Raw genomic sequence first — 19,765 nt, forward strand, 5'->3', positions numbered from 1 at the left:
AGGCACACAGGGCTGTCTGCCCTGGGAGCAAGGCCCCCAGTGGACCCATGGACCTGCCCAGGGGGGCGTGCTCCGAGCCACCGCAGCCAGACTGTGGTTTAGCCCCGCTCCCTGTGGGGAGCAGGCCTAAGCCATCAGTAGGATATCCCCTGAGGACTCCCAGACTGTGAGAGGGCGGGCAGGCTGGGCTGAGGGACACCCACCCAGTGCACGAATTTCATGCACCGGGCCTCTAGTATATAGATAAGAAGTAAAGATTAAAGGTTAGCAGGGAAGGGGGGGTGGAGGGGGGGGAAATGGGGAGGTGTTGCTTAATGGTTAGTTGCACAACAGTATGAATGTAATTAACACCACTGAATTTTACACTTAATAAAATGACATTTTATGTTACATATGACCACAATATTTAAAAATTAATGTAATATATCAAAAATCATTGAATTATATACTTTAAATGGGTAAATTTTATGGTATGTGAATTATATATGAATAAAGCTGTTTAAAAAAAAAGCAAATGAGTAATGAATGCCTTTCTTCCCTACCCTCATAGGTTTGTTCATTACCTTTTTAACTTACAAAGGATGCATAGTTTAACAAAAAAAAAATCAGAATTGGAGGACACAGAAATTTGAATCTCAGCTTCAAGATTTTAAAAGTGTGTTACCCTGGGCAAATTAACTTTTCTTAGACTATCATTATGCGTAAAATGAGGCCAGTAATAGTGAACACACCTCTCATCTCTCACTTACATAAAAGTACGTTTTATGTTAGAGGTCTATTTCTATCCTAAAGAACTTGCGTTACCTGGACTCATTTTATTTTAGGAATAAATATGAAGTAAGGAGGTATGTGTTCTTAGATTGCACCAATCCATAACCTTTGCACCTTACGAGCCAGTCGTATCGCAGACGCATTAATCACCCAGCTCATGTTGCAGCATTCCCCAGCCTCCTTCAGTTACCTGTACCTGCTCATACACTTTGTTTTTGTTTTGAACCTAACAGTATTCTGTTTGAATACTACTTCTTATTTTCATCTGCTAAGATTTTGTAGACGGCTCTGTGCCAAGTTAATACTCTTGTGCATCAGAACAGATACTTGGCCTTCTTCATAGCAATTTATTAGAATTAATTTTATTTTTCACTTTTTTTCTTTCTTTCTTGAACAAATTATTTACCTAAGTATCATTTTGTTAAAATGGTTTTTGAAATAACTTAAGTCATATATTTAATGGCAAAAATGAAAGTGTAGTGTAAGTAGTTACTCAGATTCCAGGCATGAGAGCAGACTCTAAACCAGGTATCCCAAGAAAGGGAATTTAATACAAGGAAATAGTTGCAGAGGTGTTGGAAGAGTGAAAAACAGAGGAATATGAGGTAACTCGGAGTTTAACAACTGCCAGAAACCTAAGACTTAGAGAAGGCAGCAGGAGCCAAATGCTCTGGCCTTAGAGGAGAAGCTGCCTGGCAAACACAGGCAACATGGAGTAATCCCAGCAGCTGCCAGAGTCCCAGCCTGAAAGAAATGGGAACAAAATTGCTGTCTTCTTTGTTTCTGCTGACCTTGGGGCTCATGACGGTGTCTTCCACTGTGGGAACTCTGTAGGCACAGGATGCTGTACTATGTGATTGGAGAAGTCAACCCCAAGGTGCGGAGCACAGGAGGGCAGAGTGGAAAGGAGTGGCCTGAGAGTGGGTGACACGCCAGCAGTCATCTGTATTACTCTGAGAATCGTGATGCACACAGATGGCAGCAGAGTTCACACACGGTGCCAATCAAAGTTGGCCTGTAGTTTTATTTCCTGGCTGATTTAAGTTGGATTCTCTCAGAAGCAGACCTGGAGCCAAGCATTTGAGTGAAGTGATTTATTAAGGAAACCTTCCCAGGAGAGACAAGTGAGGAGTGTGGGATGCAGGATGGGAAAGAGGAAGGGCCCAGGGAGGGAAGGTTTCTGGTGAAACAGCCCGTGTTCAGCCTCATCAGACATGGCTCTGGCAGGTGTGCTTACACCTCAGAATTTCTCTCATTTGAGCCAAGGGTGCTAGGGGTTTTTTTTTAACCTACCCTTTCCACCAGCTATTGGGTACTAGCCACATTTGGGGTAAGTAGAAGCAACAGAGCAGTGTGGTTCTCGAGAGCAGTGTGGTTCTCTGAAGAAGTTTGCCCCTGGGAGGAGCCCTTAGCACCCAGGCATTCAGAAGCTGGGGACTGGTGAAAAGGTTATACTAGGGAGGGAGGAGGCTAGGCCATCCTGAGCAGTTGTCTTATGGCAGTAGCAGTCACTGCCATACTGCCATTCACACCACTTGCCCACTCTAAAATTGTGTCTTGTTCTTTTTTTTTTTTTTTTTAATCTGGTGGGAATTCTTGTAATTTGAAATTTTTGTAGGTGAATTTATGTTAATATTTTTTATATACCACTGTAGTTTTCATAAGGTTGCTTGGGGAGAGGATTTAATGCCTCCTGCATAGTAAGTTTCATAGTAAGTTATTTTTCCATCTTGTAAGTATTACTTTCCTTTACTGACTCAGTCCAGGTAGGTTCCTGATCCCTGTTTTTTTATTGTGGAAATATACCCGAAGCTAGTTCTTCAGGAGTGTGTGGCCATGTTACTACCATTAGCTTCCCTGAGCTGCACTCTAGATTTTAGTGTTTTACCTGATTAGTCTCTAGCCAGTGAAATGAGGTTTCACTGTTGTCCTTTGTCTTTTTAAAATGTATTGCTATATATAGTTCTCAAAATCCTGAGTAAATATTTCTTTGAGTCATAAGTGCTTTCATTTCTTCTTGTGATTCTTCTTGTTCTTCTCCTTTCCATAGTTGTAAGCCCGCACACATGACGTACTTTTTGGATTATTAATCTAAGTGCTCAAAACACCCATTTATAATATATCTAGTCTCAATATTGCCAATTAAGATATATACAGAGTGGCTTTGTTTTTCCCTTCCCATAGATACCAGTTCCAGCCTCCTTTATTAGATCTTTTATATCTCTAATAATGAGGATACACAGCTTAAACTTGACCTTTTCTGTTTCCTAACTGGTAAACTTGTTCTGTAAAGGCTCAGAAAATCACTTTTAGGTTTGGTAAGCTGCAGGTAAAAGCAGCCATTTGTAACCAAATGAGTGTGGCTGGATTTTCATAAAGCTTTATATGTGAATTTGAATTGCACATAATTTTCACATTCCTAGGTCTTCTTTTGATCAGGTATAGTCTTTTGATTTTTTTTTTCTCTCCCCAGCCAATTGAAATATGGAAACTGTTATTGGCTAATGGGCCATAGTATGTCTATCCCTGCTCTAAATCCATTGTTTTTGGTATGCTCCTATTGCTTAACCTGGTTACTTGTTATCATTACCTTAATCTGCATTGCTAATTATAGAATCTTTGCAACTTTCAGCAGGGGACAATGAAAGGGAAGAATCTTTAATCATAGTAGAGCTAAAATAAGTAATAAATGTAGCCAGCTTCTGGGCTTCTGAGGTTTGAAATTCAGTGACATAGATTTTAAGAGATGATTTTAAGAAGTAATTGATGGGAATCTCTTAGAAGAAAATTTATTTGTGAATCATATGCAATATTACACTTATCAGTTGAGAGGATGCTGGGAATGCTACTTATTCAGTGTAACATTTGTCTAGCTTGTAACTTACCAAGTACTTTCCATAAATACCTCTCACTTGATTTTCACATTATCCTTGTGTACTAAGCTTAAAGGTTTTATTCCCATTTGTTTAGATGAAGAAAATACCATGACACGTTAAGTGGCTTGCGAGAGCCCACTACTAGTTAGGGAGTGGCAGAACCAAGGATTCTTGTTCATTGAACACTCACAGAAGTTTAGAAATAAGAAGTGTAGCATCATTTACAAATGAGAAACTAAAACCCAGTGCTAGTAATTCAGAGTATGCCCTCAGGAACACTGACCTCCTGATCACCAGGCCAGTATACTTCCTTATTAGCCTGTGTCTGACATGGAGGCAACTAACCTGATACTTGTTAATATTTTTTATATTTAGATATAATTTTTAGAGTGGCAGAACCAAGGATTCTTGTTCTTGAACACTCACAGAAGTTTAGAAATAAGAAGTGTAGCATCATTTACAAATGAGAAACTAAAACCCAGTGCTAGTAATTCAGAGTATGCCCTCAGGAACACTGACCTCCTGATCACCAGGCCAGTATACTTCCTTATTAGCCTGTGTCTGACATGGAGGCAACTAACCTGATATTTGTTAATATTTTTTATATTTAGATATAATTTTTAAAAATTCCACTTTTAAAAGTATAAAGTAGAATTTTACATTTCCATTAGCATGCTTAATGCCCAACCATGGTTTAAAGTGAAGGCTCTTAGGTAGCAGTACGTGTGGAACGAATGCTGCTAACCTGGCCTTTTTCTTTTCAGCACCAGCATTGGATGTTGACTGGCAGAGCAACAACACCTTTGCCTCTTGTAGTACAGATATGTGCATTCATGTCTGCAAATTAGGACAAGACAGACCTATTAAAACATTCCAGGGACATACGGTGAGAAACGGGTTTTCCCCTCTTTGAAGCGATTATGATGAATAAGTAATGTTTCAGAGTGGGTTTGAAGTATGTATGTTTAATGACCAAAGAGCAACCTGGTCTATAAAATGAAAATATAAATATTTACTGTTATTTTTAGAATGAAGTAAATGCTATCAAATGGGACCCAACTGGCAATCTCCTGGCCTCTTGTTCTGATGACATGACTTTGAAGGTAATTTGGATAGCGGGTAGAAATGGGGTGGAGATGTCATACAGTGTCACTGTGCAGGCCATATGAACACTGTAGAATGTCTCATAGTTCATTGAGTGCTTAATCCTTGTTCTTTATATTTTCTTTTATGAAGTATTTCAAATGTTTGAATAGAGCAAATAAATTTCATTTAAAAGGATGGCTGCATGATGGGAATTATGGTACGTAGAAATGTGCTGTTATAAATTGTCTTCACTATTAGAAAGTCTTATATTGGTGCAATAAATGTATTTGCACATGTAAAGATTTGACTACTAAGAAACGAAGATCTCTGTAGAATTCATGAATTTGACTGAGATCTGCAAACTATTAATTTTGCTATGGTGGTAATGTGTGTCACCCTTGCCTGGAAACTGGTAGATTGCGGAGAATCACTTAATCGGTGAGTGAGCCTAGTTGACATGCCGTATTCACATCTCAATATGAATTTACTTTTTTCTTGTTGTGTAACTAAAAGCAGAACTAACACCTATGTATATCACATACCACAGTAAGAGGAAAAAACATTTTGATATAAAGAACAAACTACTATTAATCTTCAAATTAATGAAGCCTTTTCTGCAATATACTAACTACTGAAAAGAATGTTGTTCTTGACTCTGCAATGCCAGCGCCTGCAGACATGGTGACCTTTATAGCTATCATGCTCATTAGGGAAAACTCCTCCTTCTCCCAGAAACAGACTAAATGTAACCTTGGTAACCTGGGAGTTTTATTTCCTTAAGTACCTGCTGTTTTTAGTTTGATGGGTTTTGTTTTGTTTTGTTTTTCTCAAGCCTGGGCTTCCTTGCAAACATTGCTAATAAAAATGCTTTTCTATCAGTATAATTTTTTTTGCTGTTGAGTTGGAGGAGTTCCGTATATGTTTGTGGAAATTAGCCCTATATTGGATAAGTTTTTTCTCCATTTTGTATGTTGCTTTTTTATTTTACTTTACTGATTGTTTCCTTTGCTGTGTGGAAGCTTTTTAATTTTGTTAGTCTCGGTCTCTTTTTGCTTTTGTTGCCTATGCTCTGGTGTCATACATGAATCATATTTTATTTGTAAGTTGCTTATCTATTTTCTCTGTGCAAAATGTTTTCTTATTTTAAATTCTAAGAGCAATTTAAAATGTTAATCTTTTATTTAATGGACAGCATAAAACTAATACATAAACATTTTAGAAACATCACCTAAGGAGTTTATTGAGTTATACCATCTGCAGCTATCAAAAGTAATCTTAGAACTACAGTTAATTCAGTCCTGAAGCATCACAATAGAGAATATTTAGAAAGAATTGTCATTTTTAAAAGATATAAATGTTAAGTGTATTCTACATTTTAGTTTATTTTCAAATAGTCCCTTGATTTCTATAAACATTGTTTTGGTTATAGCACTTATATTTTGAATTGTCAAGAGAGTGTTTTAAATGTACCTTTTGTATGGAAAAGTAATTTCATACATATTTCTTTTTTACTTAGATATGGAGTATGAAACAAGACAATTGTGTCCATGATTTGCAAGCACATAATAAAGAAATTTATACTATCAAGTGGAGTCCAACAGGACCAGGGACAAATAATCCAAATGCCAACCTTATGTTAGCAAGGTAATATTTATGTCTTACTCTTCCTTTTATGAGTCTTCTACAAATGCAACTTCTAATAAATATGACAGAAAATTAGGGGAGATATATATATATATATCCTGCAAAGAAATATATATATATTTAAATGGGAACTTTTAAACAGAGTTTTATTATTTCAAGTCATAATGGATTTTTTTGTCTGGAGATATCAGATATTTGCTGGTGATTGTTACCCAAGTAATTGAGGCACAGTGCAATAAAATTTCTTCAGCATTTAAAAAAACTATAAAGTTAAAAATATAGTCAATACAGTCAAAACCCTGGATTAATATAAAGGAATTATTTAAAGAGCAAAGGAATAGAGTGAATTAGTTCATTTATGTGCTTCAATTCAGGGACCTGGGGATGCCCTGAAGCTGCCTTTTCTCATTATAGATGGGTTTTGTGAACACTTTCTTTTAACAGCCCAGCCTACTTCTCATGAGGAATTTGTGCTGGCTGTTAGGAATGGATGAATATTGTACATTGGGGGTGGGCTGAGAGTATTTCATTACTTATAAAATCACATTTTTTCCTCCCTGTCAGTGCATCCTTTGACTCTACTGTTAGATTATGGGATGTAGACCGAGGAATTTGCATCCATACCTTGACAAAACACCAAGAGCCTGTGTACAGTGTAGCTTTCAGTCCTGATGGCAGGTATCTGGCAAGTGGGTCTTTTGACAAATGTGTGCACATCTGGAACACACAGGTATGTCTATATGTCTGTATAAGAATAGTCAAGTATTCTCATATTCAATAGGAAGCATTAGCCTGTACAAATAATTTCCTTTTTGGTTGTCATTCCTTTTGTGCCCTGAATTCAGTTCTTGTTTTTAAATGAATACTTAAAAAAAATTACAGCTAATTAAAGATGGAAACCAACTGAAGTTATATTTTCATGATATGGACCAGATTTTAGAAACAACTCTAGATTCTTCATTTTATTTTTTCCAGTACTTTTGCAGACCTAAAATGTGAGAGTTTAAGGTGCATTTATTAAATAATACAATTTTTTTGTTTTCTAAAAAGATTGTCTTTGAATAACCTATATGAGCAGTGAAAATGTACTAAAGGATACGATTTTATGACTGAACACAATGTAACAACTTTAAACCTCTACTACCATTTTAGGGACAGTGCTATAGAGAGTCTTTCCTAAACGTGGAGAAAATAGCCTGTTTGTTGCTTTCCTTTCCTTTTTTCTTTTTTTTTAAATCTTTTCAGTATTTTAGTTTTTATTCTACATATACTGGTTTTTTTCTGTTACTTTTTTTAAAATTGATTTGAGAGAGAGAGAGAGAGAATCATCCATTTGTTATTCCACTTATTTATGCATTTATTGATTGCTGCTTGTATGTGCCCTGACGGGGGATCAAACCCTCAACCTTAGCCTATTGGAGTGACCACTAACCAACTGAGCTACCTAGCCAGGGCCATACAGTTTCTTTAATAGCAGTCACTTGACTCCCATGATCCAGCTCTTCACTGGTTATTGTATAGCCACAGTAAGTTATTATGGTCTATTTCTCTTTGTATTACTCTCCATTGCTTCTGGTCAGACTGTTTTGCTTAAATCATCATTTTCAAGTGTTCTGTTTTTGTTTTTCCTTATCCAAGGATATGCTTTTTATTGATTTTTAGAAGAGAGCGAGAGAGAAACATTGATTGGTTGTTTCCCATACATGCCCCGACAGGGAATCAAACTGCAGTCTTTTGGTGTATTGGACGATGCTCCAACTAACAACCACCCAGCCAGGGCTCAAGTATTATTTTTGATGAAGTTATTCATTCAGGTGGTCTTCCCCCCAAAAAACAAAACATTGTAAAAGGTATACACTGAGAACTTTTGCTCCCATTTCTGTCTTGATCCCCTACAGGCAACTGTTTTTATTAGTTTTAGTTGTCGTCTTGAGGTTGTGTGTGTGTGTGTGTGTGTGTGTGTGGGTGTGTCTAAAAGCAATATGATTCTTTCATTTTATACTTTTACTATTTTGTTGTTACATTTATATTGTTAACTCCTTTGGGATTGGTTTTTTATATATGGTGTGAGCTAGAGTTCTAATTTTATCTTAGAAGATGGATAATCAGTTATGTCAGTACAATTTATTGTCCCTTTAATGTTTCATAATACCACTTCTTTCATATACTAAGTTCTTATGTGATTTATTCATAGGTGCTCTTGTATATACCTGTATCACTAGCATAGCTTTAATAACTATAACTTTGTAAGTCCCTCTAATTAAGTATTTTTTCCCCTTCAGTAAGATTTTATAATTTCTTTATAAAGACTCCTTTTTCTAAATTTATTCTGAGGTGTTTTATGGATTTTATTGTTAACCACAAATATCTTTTAAAAATATATTCCTTTTATTTACTGGTTGTTGCTCGTGTTTGGAACATTATGAATTTTGGCACATTGCTGTGCTCTTTCAGTCTACTAGTTACATTTCCCCTTGGCTTTCCTTTCACATTACTCTTTCTGTTGTGACTGAATAGCAAAGGCTTTTTAGATACAATCTATGGATAATTTGTCTGTTGTATACCTTTTCAATCACTCATTTACTCCATTGTGAGAAAATCAATTTCAGTGAAATTTGGGTATAGGACTTGAGAGTTCTAATGGCAGATACTGATTGGTTTTTAAGGGCATTTGAGCAGCTATCCATGCTGTTTTGTTGTATCACTATTATGTACCAAAAATTACATTTTACTTTTTTTTTAAGTTTGAAAATAGCAAAATGCATCTACTGAGTTTTTAGTGTAGGAGACAGTCATTATCCTTTTATCATATATGCATGTAGTTCTTTTCTTTCGTTATTTGGGTGATATGTTACCTAAGCATGTGACAGGTAAATTGTTGAAATCTGGTCTGAATATACATATAGATTTGAGTAGATGCTGATGATCCATTGACTCTGGCTTTTGACCATGCTATTTTTGTTCAATTATAGCTTAATTCAAGCTTAGAAATTGGTCAGTACTTTTAAAAGAAAGTTTTTGTTTTCTTAAACCCCAAAGTTGACTGTCCTATAGATTTTACTTTTCATGTATCAGTAGATTTTAGATTTTATTGGTGCCACTTCTTTCTCTTCTAATTACTTGTAGATATTCAAGACCTGTATTCATACTTGTTGATTAATCTCTTAAATTGTTAGACATTTTAGGTAGGAAAAGAAAAATTAGGAAGCAGTAGAGCCTTCCCAGTGTGATCAGCTGTGGCAGTGCATTTGTGGTTTCTGAAGTATTTTCAGACACACTGTGAAGAGGAAAGCAAGGAAAAACAGACTTTGTAGTGATATACTCGGGTTAGCGGTCTGGGAGGTATTCACCAGGTACATGTCTACTGACATGTTCTGTTTAGGAAGGCCTGTTAGGCTGCAACAAAGCTGAGAGATACCATCCTGTTTGTCAGGGCAGAACACCAGAAGCATATTTTTCATTGTCCATTTCCTCCCAGCAGAACCTCTGACCTTTGCCCTATTTAATGACTGGTTTCTTAAGACAGTACATTTTTTGTGCTGAGTTTTAATTACTCAGTGGCAGCTGAATGATTATTGTTCCTCTTGCTGAAGGAATAAAATAATTTAATTATACTTATGATTCAGCTAAATTGATAATGAAATTATTAGTGATCCTACTTACACTTTTTTAAGAATTCAAGAATTATGTATGTATATTTTTTAGCTTCTTTCATAACTCCTATAGCTTAGGGGTCTATTCTAATTTTACTTAATATGGAATACCTAACAGACTCACACTACAATTGTCTTTACAAGTTGGCCAAACTCGTGCAGTTTTTAGTAACATCATCAAAAGTTTAAGTCATAGATTGAATGTTCACTTCTAACCATTGTTAATTGTGTCAGAGAGGCCAAAGGTGCCTTAGCTGAGAATGGTTATCAGTCCTGGAGAAACTAACTGTGTGGATAATCTGTGGAGAGCAGATTAGTGTTCTCTTTTTATGAAAGGATCCTCAAATCACACTTCTAGTATTTTAGAGCTTGTATTTGTTTTGGAGTTAAATGTAAATCCTACCTTTGATTGCTAGAAATAAACCTTATAATATTTTACCTGAGGATGTTAGTATTTATAAAATTTTGTTTTTCATATTTTTAGACAGGTGCTCTAGTTCATAGCTACAGGGGAACAGGTGGAATTTTTGAAGTTTGCTGGAATGCAGCAGGAGACAAGGTTGGAGCCAGTGCATCAGATGGTTCAGTAAGTATAATACAGTGTTTCCAGAGGGTATGTGTGCGTAAACATAGAGAATACATGTGGCTTAATGTTCTCTTCAAAATAAATTTTATGATAATGGTATTGGTCTTTTTACTGAAAACTGTATACTTTTTATGTTCATTTCATTCAAAAAAATGTAAACAAAATTTGTGCTACCTTTGCTAAAGAGTGTGTTCATAATCAAGAAATTGACAGTTATTTTTAAAATCAAGCTTCCTTAGTGACATTAGGAAGAGCAGGATACCACTATGAGAGATTTGAATTTTCATTGCCTATTTCTACTTTCTCTTCCCTGCAGAAGAGTGTTGGTGGCCAGGGAAGGGGTAATAGAGGCAGTTGAGTCCTGCATTTGAGGAATATGTGATGCTGAGAGACTTTTCAGGGTGAAGTGTGTCAACTCTTTACAGAAATACGAGTTATGGCTTCTAAAACTCTGAAAGCAAAGGGAAGGTGGAAAGGGTACAGCCATTAGCTGTTTACTGAAGCTGTAGTTTAATATAATCTGTAGTATGTTTTGCTAAGACCCAAAAGATAGAAAAGGGCTTATTTTGAGCATTTTCTTAAAACTTTTTTTTTTAAATTTTTATTTATTTCAGAGAGGTAGGGAGAGGAATAGAGAGATAGAAACATCATTGATGAGAGAGAATAATTGATTGGCTGCCTGAGTAATTGATTGGCTGCCTCCTGCATGCCCCTTACTGGGAATTGAGCCTGCAACCCAGGCTTGTGCCCTTGACTGGAATCGAACCTGGGACCCTTCAGTTGGCAGGCAGACGCTCTATCCACTGAGCCAAACTGGCTAGGGTTATTTTGAGCATTTTTTTACTTCTTAGTTAGCAGAGAGTAAATCTTCAAAATGTTAGCCATGGTTCTGCCTCTGTAATGTTAGCCCATCGTTGTTTCCTCCAGCTGGATTAGACGATGTATTTGATTTCTGTTAAGTGCCCGTTGCCATGATTACTATTGCTTTACCAGCTTTGTGAACTTGGAACCAAGAAATAGATTCCAAATTGTACTATAGAAAAGTTAAGTTACAATTGTATAATGAAATTCTTAACACACTGGTTGATTATTTTAATTTCTTACAGGTTTGTGTATTAGACCTTCGGAAATAGCGCTACTAGTTGGAAGCCATGGACCGACTATGAATGTGTACATAGCCAAAATGACTGTCCCTGACCCATGTACTGCTATCGTCCCACTTGAACCATGGCCAGTCCACTACAGCCAAATCTAAAAGAAGTATATACACAAAATTGCACCCTGAAGATGGCAGAATTTTGTCACAGCTTGTGAATTCTGTTCACCAAGTGCTGGAATCTAATCTGCTGTGCCCCTAAAATAGCATTTAGAAGTTTTGGATATGAAAAACAGAAGAAAGAAATATGCATTATAAAAGCAGACCATACATGTACCAGTTTTTGGATACTAATGACAGCCTTGTTTCTCCCCTTTGAATCAGCAGACACCATGGATTATATTCTTTTCTTTCCTTCAGTAGTTGAGCAGTTTGTATGTACAGAGAAAATGGACTTACAAAAACTTGCAGCAGTAGTTTGTTCTTGCTTTTAAACTTTTGTTTTTGGTTTAGTTTATGACTGCATGAAGTAAGGGAGTGAATCAGTTTCTTGTTTATATTTTTTTCACCATTTACAAAAATTATTAAAAAAAATATTTTAATGCATTCTTTTGAAAAGATAAATGTTTGGTACCTTTTATGGCTCCCAGAGCATATATTCAATTGGTGCATGTTGTGGAAGGAGAAATTGGAAATTAATAAAAATATATGACTTTGGTCATGTCAATCTGTAAGACACATCAGTCAAAGGGTATTATGCTCTGTTTTTTTGTTTTGTTTTGTTTCATTTTGTTTTATTTTGTGATGTGGCTTAAATGCAGTAGTTTCTATTTTGGGACATATTTCTGCCAATTAAAGACTAGGAGGGCACAAATTTTTTTAAGAAAAATACCATAGAGAAGATGCAAAAAAAAAAAGTCTTCTGATGTTTTGTAGCCATAACTAAATTATGGTTAAAATGTGCACTATTGTAAAAGGAGCAAAGTAGGTTTGGGGTTTTTGTTGTTTGTTTATTTGTTTGTTTTGCTTTGTTTTTTAAGAGATTAAAATGTTTCTGGATAAGGATTAGCTTCTCAAAAGTGTCCATCATTCTGTGTAGAAGCTTAAATATGTAATATAACCAAACTCCAGTATTAAAAATCTCTCGTGTAACTTTTCTTTATACAAAGCAAGATAACGGCATATAACACTGCCATTACGTGGCAAAATGTTAGCTATCTTAGTTTAAAAACAATCTTTAAAACAAGACTTGCTTCAAGGTGTTTTTAAATAGCAGTGATTCCTATTTTCTTTTTTAAATGTATACTTGCACTAACTTCCCTGCTGCTCTGATTCTGCATTTGTGGTACTTGTGACTACATTTTTCTTCAAATAGAGATAGATTTAAGCTGCTATTTTTTTTTTGTCAGTAATCACTACTATATCATGTCTTTTACTATGTTTATAATATCAAGTATTTTCTTAAGGATGTAGGTATCAGATCAAATCTCCTCTTGTGCTCATGCAACTAAAAGCGAAAATTTAGAGAATTGACAAATGATAGCATGGGGCTATGTTCATATGTGTGATTAACAAGTTTGTTGTGGTTAAGGTGAGAAGCCAGAACTGTCAGTTTTGAAGAGAACTGTTGTCAAATTTATCTCTCAGAGATTTTAATTAAGGAATCGCTTAGCAAATTTGTAACACTATTTCCATTACTAAATATTTTGAGGCCTTTACTACTAAAATTTTAACCTCTGTTTTAAGTACAAAGTGATTTAGTCCAAGTAATGCAGCTTTGATTTTCAGCATTTGTTGTTTTGCTATACTTACATAAGAGCATTGATTGAAGCAAGTCTTGGTTTTACTAAGGTAGGATAGCATTTGCTATTGTTAAAGAAAATAAATACACTTAATTCCATAATACATTGTTATATGTACCCCAGTTGTTGTTAGTGGGGACTATGATACTGTAATAATATTTTTAAAAATTTACATCCAGAGAGGCAGTCATTTATGATGGTTTTGTGCCAGCTGTTTTTAGGGTTTGGATCACATTATACATACTTAGAACTATTACCCTGTGACTTATGTAGGAAACCTAATATGCTGAGTATCTGGCACTTGAAATCCTGCTTTTATTGCTGGAGGTCCACATCTGTGGTTAACCTCTGTTGTTGTTTTAAAAAAATAAATAAAAATAAAAAAAATCTGTGCAATAATTTTTAAATGTGCTCCCAGGAATAGACACAAATGTTTTACGTATGTTTAAGCTGCATTTTCCTTTAGCGATGCATTTGTCAATTGCACTGAATTTAAATCTGAAAGTCAGAGGTGATTATTGATAGTACTTTTGTATTTTGATATTGACAGTTTATTCATTTGCATACAGTTATTGACTTCCCCCCAGCTAATTCAAAGACGGTCAAGTAGTTCTGCAGTATAGCTGCCAAAATAGACAGCTACATTTTTATGGTATTGTCATCTTTTCTGTTTCTTTTTTTTTTAACTTTTAGCTGTTTTACTTAAGCATAATAGCCACAATAGAACATATGAAAGATTATAAATACAGAGCTTTATTATCCTGATGTCTTGGGTCTTTTAAGTGTAAACTATCTGGAAGGTATCCATTCTGTAGGCTTGGGTTCTTCGTGAGCATACAATTGTTTATTTTTGCTGCTGTTCTCAACATCATCATTGCCTGCTGATATGCCACGATGCTGCTCCAGTAGATAAAAAGCAGATTGCCTCTAATTTGAGCAGTAACATGATTGTAAGAGACCAAGTTTCACAGCAAGTAAAGTTTTATATTTGAGGTTCTTGCTCATTTTTTCCTGACAACTTATTCCTGAAGTTCAACTGACTCCAGTAGATTTTCTGTGGTATTCATTATATATCATTGTTGTTTAGGCTACTGTTAAGAAGCTTATCATAAGGAAAAATAGAAAGGAAAACTTGAATGACTAGAATATTCACTGATTAAAATAGAATAAAGAGCAGCTGTCACTCCTAAACATCATAAGGGATCTTATTTCTTCTCCATGTAGGAAATCCCCTAAGCTCTTATATTTTATCCAATCCCCATTTCCTGTTGTTGATCAGGTACCATCATTGACGTTCAAATGGCTTTTAGAAGTGGTAACTTTTAATTTCCTGATAGGTCTTAGAGTGTATTGAATTCTGTTTTAATTATTCTCTAAGTATGTTTTAGGATTAAACCCCTTTTATAGATAACTGAAAGTGCCTCCTTTTGTGATGTAAAAAACAAATATGGTGCAAAAGTAATCATAAGATTGAATTACATGAAGGGTGTTTTTTTTTGTTTGTTTGTTTGCTTTTTGACATATAAAAATGTCAAGAGAAAGGCCAAAGATTTGTACATTTTCACTTATAAAGCACTCCTTTTTCCTTAAACTTCTTTCTGTCAAATTAGATTTAATGAGAGAGTACTATTTTTAAGGAGCTGTTTATGTAGAATGATTTTGTTAAGAGTAATGTAAACTATTGAATAGAGGCCTGAAGAGGAGTATGCATTTTTGCTATTTAAGGAATCACAAATGATAATCCTTATGTGAACAGGAAAAATAAATTTCAAATGTAGTGCTGTTTACCTTCTCAAAACAGTTCATTTTCGTAAGTGCATTTGTACACTTGGATAGAACCTGCATTTATTCTCACATGCTAAGGATGGTACTTGCATTTGGTGAGTTACTGTTGACAGTTTCCACAGAATCCTACTCAGTGGACCATCATTGTGGCATGGCAGCAAATGCCAACATTTTGGGGAATAGCAGCAAATCTACAAGAGACCCTGGTTGGTTTGTGGGTTTATTTGTTTTTTTCCCTTCTGAATCAGCAGGGATGGAAGGAGGGTAGGGAAGTTATGAATTATTACTCCTCCTGGTAGTAGCTCTGAAGTGTCACATTCAGTATCAGTTTGTTTGTTTTAACATGATTCTAGTTAATGTAGAGGAGAGAGAAAACAGAGGAAGCATTCACTTTTTTAAATACACTGATTTAGAAATTTGATGTCTTATATCAGTAGTTCTGAAGTATTAATAGCATTCTTTATTTCTGCCTTTATGTTAACAGTGTTGAAGCAGGGTGAATAACTGAGGCTTTTTTTTTTTTCTAGTAAGCTATTTCATGATGTTTTCTTCGGATTTTTGGATAAGTTCAAAAAAACATTCTGCATGTTGTATCTAGTCTGATGTACTTATCCATCTCACTAAAAACAAAAACACAGACTGCGTTTTGTAGCTCTGTAATCCCTAAATACAGATATGATTTTCTTCTTTCCTGACTTTGACATTGTAGCTGTAATGTTCTAATTTTGATTTTTACAAATCCTTTGGGTCTAATTCTGTGAGCCTACCTATAGCACTGGATTAAAATGTCTGCATCATTTCTTTAGTTATCCAGTTAACTTTAAAACTGTTGTAAAAGTGTAAACCAGCCCATGACAGTTTTTTGTACATGTTGAAGAACTTTATTGTTCAGTTTTCATGATTATTGTGTAAGGAAGACTGATTATAGATGTTCTATGCTGTCCTGGACCATGTTAGTTACACTTACGATGTATTTTGGTTCCACATCACAATGATTTGTCCCCAATGACCCTTTATCCTTTCTAGGCACATTTTTTGTTGTTGTTGTTGTTGCAGTTTCCCTTTGCATTGTATTGCTTTGACAACTGTAATTTGAATCAGATCTGAAAGAGGTCCAGAATAAAATATATTTTGATATTATGTTGGCTGTGTACATATATAAAACCTTTGATATCTATGTAGTTTGTATAGACTATTTAGTCAAGTAAAGAGAGGGATGCTATTTCTTGTTTACAATTTCTTGTTTACACTTTAATTGCATTTACTCCTCCAATGTTCTATTGTAGAATAAATTTTTTTGCTCTGAGTTAGCCTTCATAACATATTACATGTCTGTTCTCTCCCATACTGGTGTTCCTAATTGTAACAACTGCCATAAGAACCCAAACCACTGTTTTCATAAATATATTGTTTTCTAAGATACATAGTTACAGTAAGCCCATAGATAAAATTACAAATTTTACTATTTTATTACTTCTCGCCAGAGATAAGATTTTTTAAATGAAGGGTTATTTACTATTTTTATTAAAGGAAAATAGAGCATTTAATCAGCTAAGGAATAATTCTGAATTATTTTGAAAAATAATTATTGTACTTAAAGGACATTGTTTCACATAATCAAACTAAAAGAGACCTCAGATTCATTTGCTTGATTTTTAGGACAGGATGCTCAACTTTCTTAATGACATTTTTTCTGCATATAAACCTATCTAGTAACTTCCTCTTTAGCTAGTTGCTTATATTGCTAACAAAACTTATAATCTATAAGGAAAGATACTAGGCACCTTCCAGTTTTAATTAATCCCAATTCCTTTTAGAGACTTAAAAAGAATCATGGGTCATATTTTTTGTTTTGTTTTGTAAAAACTTGAATTCTCCCCAGTCTTTTACCTGTCCCTTCCATTTTTTTAAGGAGACACTAATACAGGTATAGCCTTGTCATGTTTTATTAAATGATAAGCTAATGCAGTTGCTAGAACTTTCCGACAGCCTTTTATTTTCAAAGGGTTAACTTTTATTGCATGGCATAGATTGTTAATATTCTGCATTTTACACTTTTTCAAAAAGTGTTGGTCTACTAAGAATTATAATCTGTAGAAGCTTGAGGTGAAGCTGAAATCAATTTGAGTATTCACAGAAAGGGTTATTTTTTATTTCATAGTTCTTATACTTTATACAGTAGGTCAGATTTCTTACCTGTGATGATACATAGCAGGTCAGGCTAAAGTTCACTCTTTCCTCAGTATATTCATCCACAGATGCAGTGGAGGAAAAGCAACTGTGGATAGTAGTTTCGTGGTACTTTTTCCAGAGCACTCTGTCAACAATGAAATGTTAACCCTATGCTACTTTTTCTGCATGTTCTCAAATGTCATATCGCAATGCTTTGTCCTAACTTGTAATATTTTTGTATAAAATTTTTTAGGAGTTCCTTGTAATTTCTTTATAATTTAAAAATATATTAAACACAAAGTGTTTAGTAAAGTACAGAAGACAATTAGTAATGTTTCTTGGTTGTTGGGTTTGTATGATCAATGATGCAAACAATTCACATTTTAAGAACTAGAACCAGTGGGGTGGAATCTACATAGAAAAAGATACCACAATTGTATTTTAAAAACACACAAACAAAAACACCTTAGTAATAGTAAGTAATCCAGTGTCAGAAGGGGCTCTACCAGAAATATCTAAAGCAGAGGTTGGAGGGCTACTGGATAGGACTCTCTTCATTCAGGCACTGAATAGAAATGTCAGGAAGTGAAACTCTTGCAGTAAAAATCCAGTCACACTGAACTCAGTCTGAGATCAGGCATTTGAAAACATCAGCTTCCAGAAATGCCTATGTTCAAATGTAGGGGGTTTTAAAAATCTACACATTGTCAGATCCTTTTCCATATAAGCTTTTTTTGACTGATGGAAAGATTTTTAAAAGTAAAAGGAACTCAGCAAACAAATTCTTAACCCTAGGTTAATTATCTGATTTCCCAACTTGGTGAGCAGAATCCCCAAGTAGGAGACGGAAATGGAGAACTGCACATTCGGCATGGATAGCATAATAAAGGTCTACCTACAGTCCTAAAATAATGTGAGTTTAATGTGACATAAAAAATGTAGCTATGTACTATGTCTTTATTTCCAGTGAAGTGGTTGAAGTATTTTAGCATATGGAAATAAATTTGTTTGAAGTTGGACAAATACGATGTTGAAATATCTCTTATGATGAATCAAGACTAAATGAGAGGTAAGTAAATTTTACTTTTTTAACAATCTCGATAAATCTAGAGTTCATTGAAACCTTTTTAAAAATAAGGTTCCTGCCCTACAAGGTATGTGCACTGCTCTTAATGCTTGTTTATATGCCATAGAAGTGCATGTATATACAGAAATTGGGAAATGATAAATTCCCATTTCCAAGCTCCCAATTCCTTCTCAGTTGTAACCACTGTCAATATGTGTCCTTCCAGACATTTTTAATATATGCTTTTTAAAAAAAATGGGGTTGTAGTATTTATTGATTTCAGAAAGACTTTCGTTGAAATTGTCAGGGGCTTTTGTCCTATGAGTTACAAGTACTTTCCTATACCACAAAGCAGTGATCTTCAACCAGTGTGCTGCAAGAATTTTTAAAACATGCACTACCTGATTATTTAGTTAGGGGCACTGACCTCTTTTTCCTTAGATTGTTATTTTTAAAAAATGACAACAGCCAACACAATGATAGCCATCTGGTGTGAATGATTCAAGATGAGACTTGTTAGATTGGCAAAATATGTACTTTTGTGTGGGCTGCAGAATTTTAGTAACTAGTTTATGTGCCATGAGATCAAAAGGTTGAAGATCACTGTCAAAGAGGTTAAGAGCATGAATTCTGCCTGACTGCCTAGTATGGGTCCCCACTCCACTACTTACTAGTTATTTGACCTAAGGAGTTACTGTCCTGACTTTCCTGTCTATAGAATGAGACTAGTGGAATGAGGTAGGAGGATCAAAATTGTTCATATACCTGTATTTAAAGCCCTTAGGGAATAGTGTCTGGCTGTGTAAAGTGCTCTATATGCTACCATAATTTTGATTTTTAATAGTTGTGTTGTCTCCTATTATAAACAACTAGTGTCCTGGTGCACAGATTCGTGCACATTGAAAGGAAATTAATTAGAAGAAGTATTTTGATATTGCTGTTCACATCTGCCTAATGAAAAGAAAATAGGATTCTGCCCAGTCTCCTTTCTACCCACTCCAGAACTTCTGTGAGGGTCAAATGAGATGAGGCACGGGAAAACGCTTCACAGACATTTGGTTAAACTGTAAAACATTTGCACCTGGCTATAAAGCAAGTCGTGTTCCTGGGCTGAAGAAACTCCAAGGAGGCTAATCGCTAGGGAGAGGAAGCCGAGCGTTGCTACGTGACATCATTACCCGGGGCCCACAACCACTGTCTCTGGGCTGGGCTGTGGGCCACATTTTGC

General features: G+C 35.2%; 1 protein-coding gene across 7 annotated transcripts in view; it reads left to right on the forward strand.

Moving 5' to 3' along the window:
- Positions 1-16,439, forward strand: part of TBL1XR1 (transducin (beta)-like 1 X-linked receptor 1) — a 162,833-nt gene extending 146,394 nt beyond the window's left edge. For all 7 annotated transcript variants that reach the window (XM_005883021.2, XM_014530627.1, XM_014530622.1 and 4 more), the window contains 6 exons: positions 4,412-4,533; positions 4,676-4,750; positions 6,250-6,377; positions 6,942-7,107; positions 10,515-10,616; positions 11,723-16,439. In XM_005883021.2, the coding sequence (XP_005883083.1) occupies positions 4,412-4,533; positions 4,676-4,750; positions 6,250-6,377; positions 6,942-7,107; positions 10,515-10,616; positions 11,723-11,749 (620 nt within the window). In that variant the 3' untranslated portion in view covers positions 11,750-16,439. The remainder of the gene's footprint in view (positions 1-4,411; positions 4,534-4,675; positions 4,751-6,249; positions 6,378-6,941; positions 7,108-10,514; positions 10,617-11,722) is intronic.
- The last annotated feature ends 3,326 nt before the right edge of the window (positions 16,440-19,765 follow it).

This window comes from Myotis brandtii, unplaced genomic scaffold (genome assembly GCF_000412655.1).
Source record: "Myotis brandtii unplaced genomic scaffold, ASM41265v1 scaffold751, whole genome shotgun sequence".
Classification (NCBI taxonomy): domain Eukaryota; kingdom Metazoa; phylum Chordata; class Mammalia; order Chiroptera; family Vespertilionidae; genus Myotis; species Myotis brandtii.